This window comes from Aulonocara stuartgranti, assembly GCF_965226115.1.
Source record: "Aulonocara stuartgranti genome assembly, chromosome: 23".
NCBI classification, from domain to species: domain Eukaryota; kingdom Metazoa; phylum Chordata; class Actinopteri; order Cichliformes; family Cichlidae; genus Aulonocara; species Aulonocara stuartgranti.
This window is the reverse complement of record NC_138958.1, coordinates 10,409,499-10,428,136: the sequence shown is the minus strand read 5'-3', so window position 1 is coordinate 10,428,136 and position 18,638 is coordinate 10,409,499. Positions and strand designations below refer to the sequence as shown.

The 18,638-nt window shown below is 44.7% G+C and overlaps 1 protein-coding gene across 4 annotated transcripts; it reads left to right on the top strand.

The window, feature by feature from the left end:
• Positions 1 to 989: 989 nt before the first annotated feature.
• palm1a (paralemmin 1a) lies at positions 990 to 11,965 on the top strand. 4 transcript variants are annotated; one of them, XM_082523408.1, is made up of 11 exons: positions 990 to 1,706; positions 2,129 to 2,173; positions 4,487 to 4,532; positions 4,828 to 4,908; positions 7,049 to 7,173; positions 7,286 to 7,349; positions 7,637 to 7,658; positions 7,733 to 7,795; positions 7,930 to 8,004; positions 10,221 to 10,352; positions 11,072 to 11,965. In XM_082523408.1, exons 1-11 carry the CDS (start codon positions 1,687 to 1,689, stop codon positions 11,608 to 11,610), a joined length of 1,212 nt encoding a protein of 403 aa, XP_082379534.1. In that variant the 5' UTR covers positions 990 to 1,686; the 3' UTR covers positions 11,611 to 11,965. The 4 variants fall into 4 exon arrangements, with proteins under 4 accessions (XP_082379534.1, XP_082379533.1, XP_082379536.1 ...); XM_082523407.1 differs by having other exon boundaries at positions 992 to 1,706; positions 7,727 to 7,795; XM_082523410.1 differs by lacking the exon at positions 10,221 to 10,352 and having other exon boundaries at positions 1,003 to 1,706; positions 7,727 to 7,795.
• Positions 11,966 to 18,638: the final 6,673 nt, after the last annotated feature.

The following is an 18,638-nucleotide window of genomic DNA, read 5'->3' as shown; positions in this document are numbered from 1 at the left end:
TCGTCAGCTAATCAAACATGTTTTATGTGTCTGTACTACTTAGCTATATTGTGTGCGGAACAATACAACTCACCTCTCGTATGGCTACGGCAGACTGGCAGCGATTACTGCAGCCAGCCTCACCTAACCAGCCACACTGAGAGCGGGGGGGCGCTGTTTCCCCATTACACTGATATTTGTGGCAAGTGGAATAATACCACAAACACTGTTACACTACCAGAAATTATTTCCACTACTAATTAATTACCGTTGAGCTCAAAGGTCCTATTAATAAACTGTTAATGAATGTGTATTTATGAAGACGATTTGTGAGACTGGTAAACTTATGATACGTACAATAGTCTTTCGTCCTACACGGTGCATTTCAAGGTCCTGCACCCATCCGTCGGTAAACTGTACCTGGGCTTGTTGCAGTGACCTGAAGTTACTAAACTTCATGAGTGTGTGCACTCACTCCAAGAACCGTGTAATTATAAATCTGAGCGTGGTGAAAGTTGGCAGCACACTGACGTCTTTTGTCCACTCTGTGTGCTCGTAAGGGTCTGACCCTTTCACTCCTTTGATTTTTTCCTCGTATCTTTTCTTTGTCTTTTCGTCGAGTCTGTCTTTGTACGGACCGGCATTGTTCTCCTTTTGTTTTGTACATTCCTTTTTTGTGCGGCAAAGAAAAAAAAAGAAGGTATTGGAACCGGAGAATGAACGTTTTGCGGTGCTGCAAATGCTTGCATTTGATGCGGTACTTGGATTGTTTTGCCACGAGTTCCCGGCATGCAATGCGCGAAAATCACGTGATTGCTAAACAAGGGGGAGGGTGCATCCAGCCTCCTCGGCTGTAATTGGTCCAGCCCAGAGTCGATCATGACCAATTGGCCAATCCAACACCTTTCATTATATATACCCTTCCTAAAAAAAAAAAAAAAAAAAAAATATCCATCGGCCCATAAAAATAAAACATCGCCAGCGGCCCACCGGGCAAATGCCCGGTATGCCCGATGGCCAGTCCAGCTATGGTACAGTAAGAAGCATGGTCTGCAGGAAGTCGACCATTAAAAAAAATTCTTTCCAACCACCACTAGGTGTTGCTGCAGGATTATTGCTTCACCTTCCGTGTTAATTAAATGAAAAGAAAATGAGACAAACTGTCCTCGGGATAAATGTCTGTCTTTAAACTGTACCAAAAACAAAACTTTAACATGTTCATTGCCAAATATCTGGAGTGTCGACATAAATATGACATTATATTCAAAATGAAGCGCCTCATCCTGGCGCTTCACTGAAACACTGAGTTTAAAAAGCACTCCAACTACACTGAGAGTAACTAAAGTATGAGTACTTACTGGTACTGGATGATAATTCTGGATTCATTCGTGTGTTTATCACTTTCATGATGTGAATGACTTGCAGGAAGCTTCATGAAACTTAAGCTCATGAAAAATGGATTCACATGTACGATAAATGATATGAAGGACGAGGAGCAAACATGGAGAGTGCAGAAGGAAGTACTCGTGTGAAGCAGAAGGCTTTGTTACCGAGTCTGACGTCCCAGTCTGTCCCCGTGACAGCTGCAGTAATAAAAATAATAAGTCATCATGGAGACCAGGAGCTCCACATCTTCATCCCGTCCACCTCACAGTTCTTAAAATCGATCCTCCATCCATTAGTCAATTGATCAATAACAGCCTCTTGATGCATGCTCAGTCATCCAGGTAAGTAAATCCCAAAAGGCTGATTCTGTCTGGCTAGTTTCAGTCATTGTGCAGAGGAACCGTTTATAAGGTTGGAGACCTGCTGTAAGCTGAGACTGCATAAGTCACCTGGATGATGACGAAACGTTTCTCCCACTGAAAACGTCCAGATGAACAGAATCAACCTTTTGGGATTCAATAACAGCGTTTTTGCATGTTGGACTGATTTCAAAGTAAAAGTCTTCCTCACTCTCATCTCTTGATTATGAATCTGCAAGCACACTTTCAACTGTGACGTCAAAATCTGACCAAAAAAGGTTCAACATTCAAAACTTCTCCTACCCTTTTCTCCTTTCCTACCCTCCTCTCCTTTCCTCCCCCTCCCTCCTGTCCTCCGTCCTCCCCGGTGGGCGGGTTTGTTTGCTCTCTCGGATGTGGATCAGATGTTTGATTTTGCTGCGGACTGATCTGCCGTCGGACATGGAGGAGTGAGTACACTTTATTTCTTCTCTCTCTTCTTTCTTTCCCTTCTTCTCTTTTCTTCTTCTGGTTGTTTTTCTGTGTTTGTGACGTATCTGAGACTCGTGTCGTCATTGTGCGGCATCAGGGCGCTGAGTCAGGACCGAGGGGTGGATGGGTGGGGGGCTAACTGCACCAAACTGGAGACTTTGGGGGGTGTGGTGGGGGTGTCCGAGTCACCGCAGCGGCAGGTGATGGGTTAAAGGGCGTGCGGACCCGCGGAGTGATCAAACCTCTCTGTGCTCTACTTTCCCCTGCGGAAGCAGCACCAGCTCTGATCAATAAGCAGCACGAGCGTCTATGATTACATATTGATCAGTTTCTGTGTTCCTCATTTGAGCTCAGTCACTTCCGTCAAGTTGGACGTGTGAGGAGAGGGTGACTTCCGGCGGGGTTCTTCACAATATAAGGTTTAAGCCCCAGTCCGATTGGTTCAGTTTTCTAAATTCAGCAAGGCAGGCTCTTTAATGATGTCACGATGTCACTTACAGAATTACAAGAATTACCACAAAGTGTGAATTTTCAGAAACGTCAACATAAAACTTGCTCTGACACACCTGCACAAAGTCTCACTCACTATGGAGTTACCATACACCTGCAGAGACGCACCCAATGGATGATTCCCACAGGAAGAGTCACACCTGGGAGCAGATCCAGGTGTCAGATGGTGCTGAGATGAGTTCTGATGTTTCTGTACGTCATGTTTGAGGTTCATCAGATAATCAGATTTAACTGATGCAGGTAAACAGGAAGCTGCAGATAAATCATTGGTTTCTTACCACTTTGTGTTTTGGGAATTTTTTTATCTGTATTATTTTCCATCATGTTCTGCAGAAATCTGTTTTCTTTGTGACTTCTTCATTATTTCCTCCTGCCTTCCTCACAGCCACTTATAAACCCAGACTTCAGAAAAGACTGCCAATCAGAATCTGGGAGCTGGTTGAGTTTCATCCCAGCAGCTGTTTTATTTTGAAGTGCACTTCCTGTGTGCTTGTTTGGTGTGCCTGTGGGATTGATGGAGCTGCTGCAGCCTGGTGGAGGCTCAGAGGCAGTAGTAGGATGTGGTGTCTGGACAAGGACACAGCCCAGAGCAGAACCACGTGTTAGTGCCAAATGTGGGACTAATAAAGGTTTATCTGATCTTATCGCTTATCTTTACTTTATAAGGCTAAGCTGAGAGTACTTTTACTCTAACATGTAACTGAGTATTTGTACTCTTCTGTTTTTACTGCAAGTACTTCATCACTGCAGTGCATGGACTTCCTGTCTGCCTCTAATGCGGCGTTTCAATTAAAAGTCACACACCTGCTGACTGACCGGAACCCTTTCCTCTCAGACGGATCACAAACTGATCAATAATTAATATCATCCAATCATCAGTCTGAGCTCCTGTCCCATTACCTGCCATGCCCCTCTCTATAATACATCTCACTGCTGCTGAGCAGGCATGGACAAAAACACAGAAAGAGCCTGAGCTTCAGTTTGAGCCTTTAAAGTACCTCCTCCTCGTCAGGGCGCTGTGTCTGAACTGCTTCCCAGTGGGCCGGGTTCTAGCTGCTGGTGTTGTCGGTCCTTGCAGTGGACTGTGGTCTCCATGGAGACCATAAAGTGAAGCTTTGTTTGAGGTGTCTGAGAGGAAAAGTTTAAAGTGTAAAGCATACTGTGTGTCCTCCAGAGAGGAGAGGTGGATCGAGCTGACCTCTGAACCCAGTGACCTCTGTCCCGATGAGTTCATGGTCTCAGCCTCCAGTTGAAGTCTCACTGAATAAAACATGAAGTCTACTTTGGGTGCGATGCTCCCATTATACTCAGGGAGGAATCAGGGCGGGACCAACGCCGCATCTGCGTCTGGCTGCTCCTTGTTTGGTGAACTCTGGTTTCCTGAGTGCTACACCAACCAGCAGCAGCTCCGCCAGCACAGACCGCCTGAGGCCTCGCACTGCCTTCAGCTCAAGCAAACTGAATAAAGGGCAGCCATCTTTACAGCAAATAACTGATGACTCACCGCTGTTGAGCACTTGTTAGCTGATCGCTTCAAGACTCTGCTGGAGTGTGTGTGTGTGTGTGTGTGTGTTTGAGAGAGAGAGAGAGAGAGAGAGAGAGAGAGAGAGTGTGTGCGTGTGTATGTGTGAGATAGCTAGTCAGTGTATGAATGAGTGTGTGAGGTTAAAGTGTAAACAGAGCTGTGCATCGAGCATCTGTGTATTAAGCGGAACAAGGAAACGTACGATTCAGTGATGTCACAGTGACATCATTAACCTGTCTGTCTGTCTCTCCCTCAGGGTGAGCGAGGTTCTCTATCAGCAGGATCGACTGCAGCTCATTGTGGTGAGTTTACTTACAGTCAGTGAATGCAGCATCTCACACACCTAGTATCAATGATTCAGATGTGTGTGTGAGACCCCACCCCCCAGTAAGTTTTATTGCTCGAAGTTATCAATGTTGACTCTGAATTTTAAACTTTATCTAAACAAACACACTTTTATTTTATTTCAAAATAAAAGCCCACACTAAGAGAGTGCAGTCAGTAATCAGATTACCTCAGTGGATTACTTCAGAGCAGAAGTGTGATTGGATTATTGATCCCAATCAGCAGCTGGTTCTGTTTTCCATAATGCTGCAGGAGAAAAGGAAGTGGCAGACGGAGATCGAGAACAAGAAGCGTCAGTTGGAGGACGACAGGAGGGCGCTACAGCACCTGAAGGTGAGCCCACCACTTCCTGTTTCCTGTTTTCTGTTTAAAGGTCGGGTGCACTCAGAGGTGAGCAAGATGCTGAAGCCTTCGTACCGTTTTAAATCGCGCCGCTAGGAGGCGTGAAGACGCAGAAACACGAGTCAGACTGAGACCTCATGTCTCTGAGCTCTGAGTCTGTTCAGGCACGTAAACAGACTGCTGCAGAGATCCAGGTCTGATCAAGGTGTGATCCAGATATGACTCAACCAGATCCAGATCGGATCCAGGCCTGATCCAGGTTTGATCTGGGTCTGATCCAGGCCTGATTATGGCAGTGGAGGGGTGTTGCAGTGCACTCAAGGGGCTGTGCCATGAAGTCTGATGGGCAGGTGGAGATGATTGTGTTAACGAGGTTTCCCTCCCTCCCTCAGGTCCCACGCCGGGACCTGAGACGAGTCGGTGTGGAGTTGGCTACAAAGCTGACATTGATGCCAAACCACAAAGAAACATTTTTGTGCACTAAATAAACGAAACCAAAACCTGAATGCTCTGTGGAGTCCAGCTCTTTCACACTGATGTTTTTATTCATGTCCTTCTTTCAGATGGTCAGTGGTCATTTCCTGTTTTATTCTGATAGGCGGCTCTCTGTTGTGTTCTCAGAACAACGACAGAAACCTGTCGTTCAGATGTTGTATATTCCAGACTGAAGTGCTGTGGAAAATTTATTTCTGCCAGTAAATTCTCTCATCTATTATTGATCTTTGATATGAGATCATATTTCATTAATGACTCTTATCAGTTTGTCTTTCACCAGAAAAAATAAAGAGTAACTCTCTCTGGCTCCTACTCCTGCTGGCTCACTGTGTGTCGAGTCTTCCAGGTATTCAGAGATTCAAGAGGCACAAACTGAGAACAGCTGCAAGGTAAAAATATCTGAGATCAGCCAAACAGCACGCAGGTAGGACAGGACTGCCAGGGCCATGTGAAATAGCAGCTGTTTTCCCGATGAGGAGGAGGCCGTGAGTTCAGAGAACCCGAGCTCATCCAGATAATTTTATTCAACTAAAAGGATCCATTCAGGCTTCACGCGTTTATTAAAGGGACACTCAGACGTCCTCCTGATGGACGTTGGTCCATGAGCACCCATTGCTGTCTGTGCACGCCTGCTTTCAATCATTAGATACTAAAATGATTTTATTCCATTTTCACTGTTTTCTCCTTTGAGGACATGATGCTGATGCTCTCCAATTTGTAGTGTTGTGTAGCCGAAACGTCAAAACAATAAATGGATAAAGATTTTTTTTCTGCCAGCATGTGTGTGAAACGAGCAGCTTTTTAAGGTGCTGATTAAAATCGTTGAGAGTTTGAAAGACGACCCGGCGAGGACGAATCCCACTCAGAGCCGTGCAGCTGAGTGTCTGCTGCTGTCAGCTGCAAGGGTTTAATGAGACGCTCAGAATGAGACCAGAGTTCAGGTTATATATGTAAAAAGCTCTGATGAACCCGCTGGTTTAGTTTTAACCGTGCATGGGGATTTTTTTGCAGACTGTGAAGTCTGATGTCCAGGTTTCCTTCCTCGTGCTGCTCTGATCTTCATCTTGCTGGCTGATTTGTTTAGTCTGGAGCTGCTCAGCCTTTCTGACACTTTTTAAGGTTGAAGCTTTCTATTCCCGAGGCTGACAGATGCTTTGAACCCTCTGATCTGCTTTGATTATTCTCTTCATGCTCTGTGGATGATAACACATCTTCCTGCTGGAGAGTCTTCCTCACTTAGCTGGAAGCTTTGATGAAGGACAGGATCCCCAGGTGTCTCCTGTGGACTTTCAGGGCTTTATGTTAATTGTTTTCTGAGTGGATCAGAGTGCCAGTCTGTCCTCTCCTGATGATCTGTCAGCTGTTTGCAGTCAGAGGACTTCCTGTCTCACTCACAGCTTCCAATCGAACAGCTGGACTCACCTGCACACCTTCAACCTGCCTCCTTTATAAAGAAATGATGAAGGAATGACGACGGCTTCGGTGGTGGGCTTCATAGTGAGCAGATCACGAGTGAACTTTAAGCACATGTTTCTGCAGCTCTTCTTTTCATAAACTTTCATGAACAAATATGAATTTGATACGTGCCTCCTCACGTGTTAGAAGGAAGCTGTCATCTATGTGACCTGTGTTTCAGTCAAAGGCTCTGAGGGACCGCTGGCTCCTGGAGGGAGCATCTGCTGGACCCGAGCAGAACGAAGTCTGTAGACAGCTGGAGCAGGACGAGGCCCGGACCCGGAGCCTGGAGGAGACCATCGACAGGTCTGAGCCGCCGAGCCCGAACATCCAGGAAGGGTGGCCTTATTCACTGTGGGATTAAAACCATCAACTGTGTGTGTGTGTGTGTGTGTGTGTGTGTGTGTGTGTGCTGTAGGCTGCAGCAGGAACTTGTCGGCCTTGAGACTGGATCTGTCTGTCAGACCATAACTAACATTAAAGTGAGTGTACATGCACGCACGCACACACAAACGTTTTCTAATATCACTTTTTTTCCTTTCTAAAATCAGCTTTTCTGCTGTCCTCATAGGGTTAATAGATCATTTGAAACAAATTAGGTTGGATTACATGGGTGAGGATGTTGGGAGGGGGGTTCACTGGCAGGACTGGCTTACTTTGGAGGTTTTTTCATGTTTCTGTTTCCCGTTTCCTTCTACTTATTGATGGAGGATTCCTGTTAAGACTCTTATTGTGAAGATAAACTTCCTTTCTCTGTTTGTGCCTCCAGGTGTCATCAAGACCAGCTTCAGGTAAATTTCTAAATTTCTCTGTCTGTTTTTATTCGTGAAGCCTTTGTCTCACGTTTGTCTCTGATCAGCTGTAGAGGTCAAAGATCGCGAAAGGCATCAGCAGGACAGGGCTCCACTGGCAACTCAGGTGATCCAAGGTGAGACTGTGCTATAACTGTAATCAGATCTCAGTAATCAGATTACAGTTACATTACGGTAAGTTGTTGTGATAACCTCACTGTTAGTTCTTTCTCTGCTCTGTCTTTGTGCCTGGCCCATTTTTACCCACAAGCCCCTGCAGAGGTCAAAGTTAACAAAAGTCCTCGACTGAACAAACCCAGAGAGGCGACCGAGGAGATGAAGAAAGGTGAGTCAGAAGTGACCACACCCACTCTGCACCGACCTGACGGGGGTCGTCTTAAACTGGTGAACTGAGCTAGTTTTCCTCAGGTGGGACATGAAGCTCACCTGGAAGTCACCAAGTCAGGAAATAGATCCAGAATATTTCCATGGCTAAAGATTAGCTCACTGGGAGAAGGAGATGGCCATAGGCCCTATGGCTGAGAGCAGCCGGAGGGTTGACGCAGGTCTTCCCCTGCTTTCCTGTCTGTCTTTGATGCACCGTCTAATAAAGCCAGTAAAAGAATAAAGTACAGATGAGATCAGCCATGTTGTTTCCTGACTTTAAGAGTTTGCGTTTGGTTCTCCGTGATGAGGTTCGAAGAATCAGTAAAATATGATTAATCGCAGCTTTCAGTGATTTTAATGAGTCTGTTATCATTCACCCTGCAAATGTGTAAGGTCAGAGGTCATAGAGTGTAGACACGTGGGAGGAGAGGGGACATCGACCTTAATGTGTCTCTAACAGCTGCCTTCCTGTTTCTATCTGTAAGTCCGTTTTAGGGTCACGTTAACAGTGAATTTGTGTGTTGGCTGGTGTGATGGGTGTGTGTGTGTGTGTTATTGTGTTGTTTCCCTCATAGTGTAGGATCTGTGGGAGGCTATTGAAATGAATCATGGGCTAAATGAATGTATGAAGCTGTGGGAGTTTCCTGACACTTTGCTGGTATTTAAGGCTGAACAGAAGCAGGTCTGAATCTACCCCTGGCATGACTGCAGGGGTTTCCACGGGACATGTGAAGGCATTTGGAAAAAGACGATGTCGGAGCCAGAGTGTGACCGCTGTGTCAGCACTCAGTCCATCCTGAAGGTCGAGTCCTCACAGCAACTGTCAACATGCACATGTTAAGTGAAGCTCGAAGCATGTTAGATTAGAAACATCAGTAGAGCTTTCACATTCTTTCCCTTGACTTTAATAAATACATGCAGCCTCACTCAACATGCAGAGAGAAAATCAGAGTGATGCACATGTACTCAAACAACGCAGCAACAGAGGAGGCAGACTCTGACCGTACGAACGTCAGCAACTCTGCTTCTGGTCACAGATTTCAAGTTTCAGGAATAAACTCTTGCAATAACCTGAGCTGCATCCAAGGCCCTCTTCCTCCACCTCCTCACAGTGTCCCTCAACATCTGATGGAAAACGTCTCCCATGTACACTTATGGACAAAAGTCCTGAGTTACACCTGTTAATCTGTGAATCAGTGCCACGGGTGTATTAATCCAGCACCTGTGACCTGCCTTTATCTGTATGAGAGACAGAGTTTGAAAAGCTCAGCAATTCCAATGTGGTGCTAACAGGACGCTACTGTTACAAAAGTCCGTTCAGGAGAATTCTACCATCCGCCTAACGATCTGTTCTCCCATTTATCAATCCATCCATCCGTCCGTCCGTCCATCCATTAGTCTATTCTCCCATCCATCCATCCATCCATCCATCCATCCATCCATTCATCCATCTATTCTCCCATTTATCCATCTGTTTATCCATTCATCAATCAATCCATCCGTCCTTCCATCCATCCATCCATCCATCCATCATCCATTCATCCATCTATTCTCCCATTTATCCATCTGTTTATCCATTCATCAATCAATCCATCCATCCATCCATCCATCCATCCATCATCCATTCATCCATCTATTCTCCCATTTATCCATCTATTCATCCATTCATTCATCCATCCATCCCTGGCATTAACATCAGCAGACACTGTGCACCAGGAGCTTCATGGCTGAGCAGCTCCTCTCAGGGTAATGTGTGGGTGCTGGTGTCCATTTAATGTATCTGATCCTTGGGACTTATCTGAGTTGTGGTTGTTTGCAGCTGAAATGTTTTGGTAGTTCAGTTATTTGAGGCAGCAGGAGAGGATATACACACTGTACCAAAGTCAGTCTGGATGATGCGAGCAGAGCCTCACATATTCCTTCTGGTCATCAGACCCTTCTTTGTTCTGCATGGTTATGTCATGTCACACTAATAGAGCTGTACCTTTGCTATTGGAAGGTTACCCTCACCTGGGGTGCTTGTTTATGACCTGCTGCTTTCTCTGTCCTGACTCTTCTCTTCTGTGATCTAACCTTCTGCCTGCTGCCTTTATCTTTAGATCCGCAGCAGCTCATTGTGTCTGTTGTGTTGACCCCCTCTGACCCTGTGATCCCTTCTAACCCCTCCCAATCCAGCGATGTACTCGGTGGAGATTAAAGTAGAGCGGGACAGAGTGACGGGGGAAACCAGGGTTCTGTCCAGTAACACCAAACTTCCTGTTGACCTCTCTGACCAAGGGGTCAAAGTTTATGAAGATGAGCAGAAAGGTGATGTTAGCAAGTAAACAAGAAAAATAAATAAAAACAAAGCCGGCTTTAAGAGAAGGGACCTGCTGATGCAATAACTGACTCTCAAAGGGCTGATTTAAGCTCTGCTGTGCGCGCATTTATCTGAATCTCTTCACAAGCTCATGGACTGTAGATGATGAATCACTCATTCTTTTTTTCTTAAATTATTGAACTATTTGCCCTCACAGTCTTTGCTGAACACCTCCACATCTTCACTTCAGAAACTCTCAGCATATCTGGGAGGACCTCTGAACTCCACTCATTACCTGCCAGATGTTCCACCAGGTATTTTCATAGCATTAGACACCTGCGTTACACACCTGTGACAGGCTGTTGTATCCTGAGAGTTTCAGATCTGAGGGTCATTCCTGCTGAGTTCCTGCAGTGGACATTTTATAGCACAGTGTGAGGAGCAGATCCATGTGTCTGGTTGTTGCAGCGCCTCCTGCTGGAGGTTTGCAGGTTTTCACAGCAGCAGTTTTCCTTCTCCTAAAGCCACAGCGGCCTCAGCCTGCCTGCATGATCAACACTCACCTGACAGTCAGGTGGTCACACCTCATCACTTTCAGCTCCAGCTGAAGGAAGCTGATGCACAGGTGTACTCTGTGACATCACTCAGTGAGTCTTTATTGGTCCTTCAGCTGGAGAGCATTCAGGTGTCGCACTCTGACCCTCACCTGTGTCTTCCTGTCTCCCAGTGGTCCATGAGCTGAATGGTGAGGATATCCACCTGCTCAGCTCCTCTGAGGTTGAAGAGCTCATCCACAAAGCTGATGAGGCGTCGATGATGTCACAGACTGTCACCACTGTGACATCCCTCCCGACAGCAGAGGTTCGGGAGGAGTTGGAGCTGATGCGGTCCAAGTCGCCGCTACCTCAGGTTCCAGTGGAGATCACAGGGCTAGAGGCCGAAGTGGGTGGTGAGCCGAGCATGGCTGAGGCGAGCACTGAGTACCCGGTTACCATGGTGTTCATGGGATACCAGAGCGTAGAGGATGAAGACGAGACCAAGAAGGTGCTGGGGCTGCAGGGCACGGTGAAGGCCGAGCTGGTGCACATTGATGACCCAAACGGGAAGACATCAGGGGGAGAAAAGGAGGCGGATCCACCTCTGCCCACCTCCAAGGCCCCACCAACCTCCACTAAACCTCCAATGGCGATACCAGTGGCAAGCAATGGGGAGATGGCAGGGAAGGAGAAGGAGAAGAAGCCGTGTAAGTGCTGTAGCATCATGTGACCTGGTGACCTGTGGGGGGGGGGTGCCGCCTTGAAACGTAGCACGCAAATACAAAAATAAAAAGGACTGAAAACTCCTCCCATTGCTCACAGCCCTCCCAACATCACTTCCTGTTTTTTCCTTCAGGTGTATAAAGCCTCTCTTTACTTTTTCTATTTTCTTGAAGCCTTTTTACTTTTTTACTCTGCACGTCTGTACTTACATGTCTCAGTGTTAGCATAGCCTCAGTGTTAGCCTCCGCCTTCGCTGTGCCAGGATGTTTGTAGCTCCTCCCCCTCCTTTCTGTGAATGTATTATTATATTTATTAGAAGCTGTCTGAGTTTTTAAAAGAAGAAATAAAATGAGCAGAAACTAGTCTGCTTTTGTGCCGCAGCCTAAATTCTTCACCTCCACCTTCTATATGGACCAACAAGTACCTCTCTATCCCTCAAGGGAAATGATTGTGTTCGAGCAGTAGGATGAAGACGGTCCAGTCTACAATAAATAAACACAGTAAAAGTGCCACGGGCACTGAAAACTGTGTAAAATGTTACATATACAGCAGTGAAAACAAACAAAGACAATAAAAATGGGCAGAGTAAAAGATTGTGCAAACTATAACATTAATTAATGTGTACACTATAAATCTGATAAACAGCTACATGAAGGTTTAATACAGAAATGCATGTTTGGAGTCTTATACCTGACAGGTCTGTTCACCTGTCCTTGAATGAGGTCTTATCCTGCAGACTCGTGCATGGCTCTGTGTGATCAGAGGTTTTAATCCAGCACTGCTCAAACCAATGATCTTTACAGGAAACAGATGAGAACTCGAAGCTGCTGTCGTCTTTATTGAATAAAATTAAACGTTTTAATTGTTGATTGCTTCTTTGACCTCTGAAAGTTTGAAAAGCATTCGCTGATCTTCGTCTCTGTGGAAATCTTTTGAAGCGTGCTGCATTGAAAGTCTGACATAACCTCAGAGGATTCACTCACACTGGGCTCCATCAAACAGCACTCACAATCCCATCAGCTGTTTTTTGATCCACCCGCTGAGTCAGCGACGCTCGCCAAGAGGATCCAACTCTCACAGCTCAGCGATCGGACTGCCACACACACCCTCATACACGTCATTGCCAAGTGTAGCAGATTTCAAATGGTAGACTGTTTTATGATGACAAACAGGGACTGGTTGCAAAACTGGCTTTATTTTCTAAGCATTTTCACAGCAGCAGGTGTTTCTTAATCCCAATGTGGAGTCCATGCAACTTTGGCCCACAATATTTAAAAAACATAAAAATATCAAAACAATGGTTTCTCTCAACAGCCACTTCAAAATCAAGTGTAATAGCGGGGTAAAACTGAGACAAATATGAAGCAAAGTATACTTCAAAATAAACTACTGATAATCACTTATAATATTTAAATCCCCACTAAGATGGATCAATTACAAAACACATATTCATACAAAAGTAAATTTTCCCAACACAACTGAAAATACTATTTAACGTGCAGCCTTATATGACAAACTCATTATACACATAAAACAAAATCTGTACATGACTAACATTTAAGTCAAGTCAAGCAGAGTTTTATTGTCAACCCAACAATATAAACTCAAGTACACAGTGGGACAAAATAGCGTCCTCCTAGATCAAAGGTGCAAACTGGAAAAATAAACTGGAAAAAAATAAAATATACATATATACACAACTATACAGGAATAAGATAAACTAATAATAAGTACAACAGTGTTGTACTTGAATAGAAATAGAATAAGAACAGAAAAGAACAAGAATAAATTAGTACAATAGTACACAGACAGAGTCAAACAGTGCAATACAGCAGAGTGCAAGTATCGGGAGTGAGAGGACAGTGTTATGTAGTCCAAGAACTGTGTGGAGAAGAGAGTCCAGTGTGGAGGAGGGCAGTGTGGTCCTCGGGAGCCGGACTGCTTGGAGGGAAAAGCTATTTACATATATCTAAAAGGCAAAATGCAGCAGCAGACCTCTCTGTTTAGCACAAGTGAAAAACACATAAATAGGTGGTATAATGATAAAAGGCAGTTTCCATCACTTTGGTACTTTGGGGACTTTTAGCCCTAAGAACTAATACTTAGTAAAGCAAAATAAACCAAACTTAAATTTATAATTTAGTACAGGGAGACAAGCTACAGAGAATGTGCCTTACCAGTGTGGAGTCCGTGCGACTCTGGCTGGGAACCCACCACACATGCAACATGTTTCCTAGCAGTGTCCCAGTGATTAACGTCCCACTACAACAGTGGAACCTTAGTATTACAAAAATTCCATTTAAGTAATAAAAAATCAAATATATACAATGCAGTTTGAAAAAAGTTCACTGTGACTATATGTCAGCTACACAAACACTTATTTGCACAATCTCATACACACACACACACACACGCACCCCTTAATACATCAAGTTAGCTTTTGCACAACCCACTTTCATTGTTGCACTTTTGTATTGCACTGCTGTGTCTGTATAGTTTCTGTCTTTGTTTAGTTTTTTTTTTTTTTTGCTCACTTGCACTTTATCTAGTCCTGTGTTGAGTGTCTGTTATATGTAGCACCATGGTCTTGGAAGAATGTTGTCTCCTTTCACTGTGTACTGTACCACTGCACATGGTGGGAATGACAATAAAGCCACTTGACCTGAGAAGTTCAACTCATTCTTTCTTCAGACTCCTCACAGCTGATCATGATTTCAGCGATGCAATGTCTGATAGAGAAAGCTCTTGAAACAGGGTTAAAACCAGGTTCATATCTGCTGAGCAGCAGCTCCTACAAATCAGTATTGAAACATTATCAGATCATCAGTTTGTGTCTGAAATTCATCAGGTCGTCATGTTTCACACACAGAGAGTGGGTCTGTCTGACGTCCTGGGGGTGACGACTCTGCTCTGATTGGATAGAAGTCTGTGAGGAAATGAGTCTCCTCATCAGATGATCTTTGAGCTCAGTGAACTCTTTCCTGGTGAGCTTATGGTCTCAGGACTAAATAAAACATGTTTGTTTTGGAGATAATGTTCCCATTAAGGTCAGAGAGGAGCAGGAAGCAGGAAGGATTTAGGGCAGGGTTGAACAGTGATTGACACGTTGCTGCTTTTTCTGTTTTTATTTGATCTTTTGAGCATTTCTGGAGCTGAGTGGAAGATCGAGGGTTTGTCTTGGTGGGTCTGTGACTTCACAGAGGTTTACCAGCAGAGTGCTGTGTTTGAGACTCTGAGGAAGATAAAAACAAGCTCAGATGGAGAACGGAGGGATTTATTTCACTCAGCAGCGTCTGCATGCTCTGCAGCCTCCTGCTGTTGTCTTAGTAACCTGCAGAATGAGGCTCAGTGTCGCCCACTGCAGGAGACAGTACCTGCTGACAGTGAAGCAGGTTGTGTTTTCACCCCGTTATTCCCTGATTAGTTCACAAGTGAAGTTTGACCCTGTGCATGCGGGCTGCACACACACACACAAATATCAGGGACAATATATAGCAGCAACTGTGACTCTGGGTTTCTGTTATTTAAGGCCAAATAACAGAAATTATTTTTTTAAAGATGCACTTTAAGAATGTGCAGGATGGGGTCAGACTTTATGGACCGACGGTCTCTTCAGTTTCACTGTATTTAGTCGAACGTGTGTGGCAGCCCAAGTGTCTGAATTGGTATTTTATTGTTATTGTGATGAACCGCTTAAACTAACTGATTAAACACTAATTTTCAGACAATGACAACTACAAACCTGACTTTAAGGAAAGATTTAAAACCAAAAAAACTCACAAAAAACAAAGTAAAATAACTCCAAATTCCATGTGTTCACTCTGTGTGTGTGTTTCTGTTGGTCAGCAGCATTCCTGATAAATTCTGCTGCTCAGCAACACTGAAACACACACACGTTGGTTTTTGTGGCTGAGTGAGGTCCTGGGACACACTGCGTTGCCAGGACCGTTTTAAACTGGTCCATGTGAATGCAAACACACAAATACAGTTCCTGCACAATTAAAACTTTATTCTTTGAACTGTGCAGTCAGGGAGAATATCCCCGAGGGAGGATAAGGCTAATATTTCTCTACAGCTGATTTAACCATAACCTCACATGTATCTACACTCAACAAAAATATAAACGCAACACCTTTGTTACTGCTCCCATTCCCCATGGGATGGACGTAGAGACCTAAAATTCAGTCCAGATACACAATATAACCATCCCTCCCAAACAGTGGTCACAAATCAGTCCAAATGTGTGGTAGTGGGCACATCTGCTATATTGAGATAATCCATCCCACCTCACAGGTGTGCCACATCAGGATGCTGATCTGACATCATGAGTAGTGCACAGGTGTACCTCAGACTGCCCACAACAAAAGGCCACCCTGGAATGTGCAGTTTTGTCTCACAGCAAAATGCCACAGATGCCACAAGCAATGAGGGAGCGTGCAATTGGCATGCTGACAGCAGGAATGTCAACCAGATCTGTCGCCCGTGCATTGAATGTTCATTTCTCAACCATAAGCCGTCTCCACAGGCGTTTCAGAGAATATGGCAGCACATCCAACCGGCCTCACAACCGCAGACCTCGTGTAACCACACCAGCCCAGGACCTCCACATCCAGCAGGTTCACCTCCAAGATCGTCTGAGACCAGCCACCCAGACAGCTGCTGGAACAATTGGTTTGCACAACCAAACAATTTCTGCACAAACTGTCAGAAACCGTCTCAGGGACGCTCAACTGCATGCCCGTCGTCCTCATCGGGGTCTTGACCTGACTCCAGCTCGTCGCCGTAACAGACTTGTGTGGGCAAATGCTCACATTGGATGGCGTCTGGCACGTTGGAGAGGTGTGCGCTTCACGGATGAATCATGGTTCACATTGTTCAGGGCAGATGGCAGCTGAGAATGTCCCAGTTCTTGCATGGCCAGCATACTCACCGGACATGTCACCCATTGAGCATGTTCGGGATGTGCTTGACCGGCGTATACGACAGCGTGTACCAGTTCCCACGAATATCCAACAACCTCGCACAGCCATTGAAGTGGAGTGGACCAACATTCCACAGGCCACAATTGACAATCTGATAGACTCCATGCGACGATGTGTTGCACTGCATGAGGCAAATGGTGGTCACACCAGATACTGACCGGTTCTGGGTCCCCAGACCCCCAATAGCACAAAAAACTGCACATTCCAGGGTGGCCTTTTGTTGTGGGCAGTCTGAGGTACACCTGTGCACTACTCATGATGTCAGATCAGCATCCTGATGTGGCACACCTGTGAGGTGGGATGGATTATCTCAATATAGCAGATGTGCCCACTACCACACATTTGGACTGATTTGTGACCACTGTTTGGGAGGGATGGTTATATTGTGTATCTGGAATGAATTTTAGGTCTCTACGTCCATCCCATGGGGAATGGGAGCAGTAACAAAGGTGTTGCGTTTATATTTTTGTTGAGTGTAGTATTCAGTTTTACTTTCCCTGAATACCTCTGCCTGTATTTATACCCTCAATTTGTGTGTCCTCGTCGCCTTGTTATACTGTCGTCCACTCTTGCATCCTGATTGGTTTATTGTGGCTTACCGTGTGTCTGCATTTGGGGTCTTTGTTAACAAACGTGACTCTTTCGGATTTTTAATTACTGTAAGAATAAAACAGCATGAAATACCTGAGTCTGGACACTGTTAGAGAACATGTTTGCTGACGAATTTCATGCTTTCTGGAACTGTCCTGTGGGTTCTTCTTGGCAACACTGATGATTTCAATAATCAGCACAGGTTAACCTGATTTTAGTCTTTTTTATATCGCCACTCGAATGAACTCAAAAAACAAGATCAATACTTCTTAAAAATACAACCTGCAAGTGAGGAAGCAATGGCTAAGAACTGGTTAAATAAAGAATATCCAACAAACTTGAACAGATAAAATAAAAAGTTCAGGAAATCTGTGAAATTCATCAGCTGATCTTCTCTGTGAGAGTCTAGATGGCGAGGTTTCAATAACCTCGCCATCTAGGTTATTGAAAACTCGCCATCTAGACTCTGTGAATATAAGTACATAAATGACTAAGCTTTGCCTGTTTGTGTTGTTGTGACTACTGTTACTGTGTCTTTCTGTGGAGAGAGGCGGCAGATCTGTAGATATGACAGTTGGGTCCCTCCATTTTATAAAGAGGCCGATTTATCTTCAGAATAATAATTTAAAAACAAACAAACATTGACTTGTTCTGATACCAGCTGCATCTTGAAGTGTGACTGATGTGGATGAATTATGACAGTAGAAGCTCCTTATCTCATCTATGTCTGTTTCTTCCCAGACAAAAGTCAGCTTTTGTCTGGGAATCGCAGCTGAACACATCGTTAGAGCTCCTGTTACACTTCTGATTCACAGTAAAAACAACACAACCTGCTTTTTATTTTCAAACTTTTTGATCTGAACAGAACTTATTCAGAAGCTCCTGATGTTAAAATTGAATGACTGAAAAACCTCCAAACTCTGAATATTAAACAGACTCGAAGAATAAACCACCTGGAACCTGAGCCCAAACCTAAACCTAAGCCTGATCCTGAACTCAGTCCTCTGAAGGTCTGACATGAAGTAAGGACCAGGCGGCATGTCCTCACAGAGCCATAGAGACCAGCACACACACACACACACACACACACACACACACACACACACACACAGCGTTGGCGTGGATCAGTTGTCTGTCGGCGACTGCAGGGTGAGTCCACATTCTGTTTTCCTCTCTTTATTCTTACTTGTGTGACATCATGATGACATCATCTACCTGTGTGTCCAATCTCTAATCTTGTGACTGATGACGGGTTTAATATATTAGCGGGTTTGATGATGTTGTGAAATGTAAATAGTATTAGCCCGCCCTCCTCTGGCAGTCAGACAATATGACTGCTTAAAGCTGTTTACACAAACAGAAAACAAACAAATGATATTTACTCATGATATCACTCGTATGTTTACAATTTCCTGTCAAGAAGAAAGAACAGAAACATGTTTTTTAGTTCTGAGTTAATCTC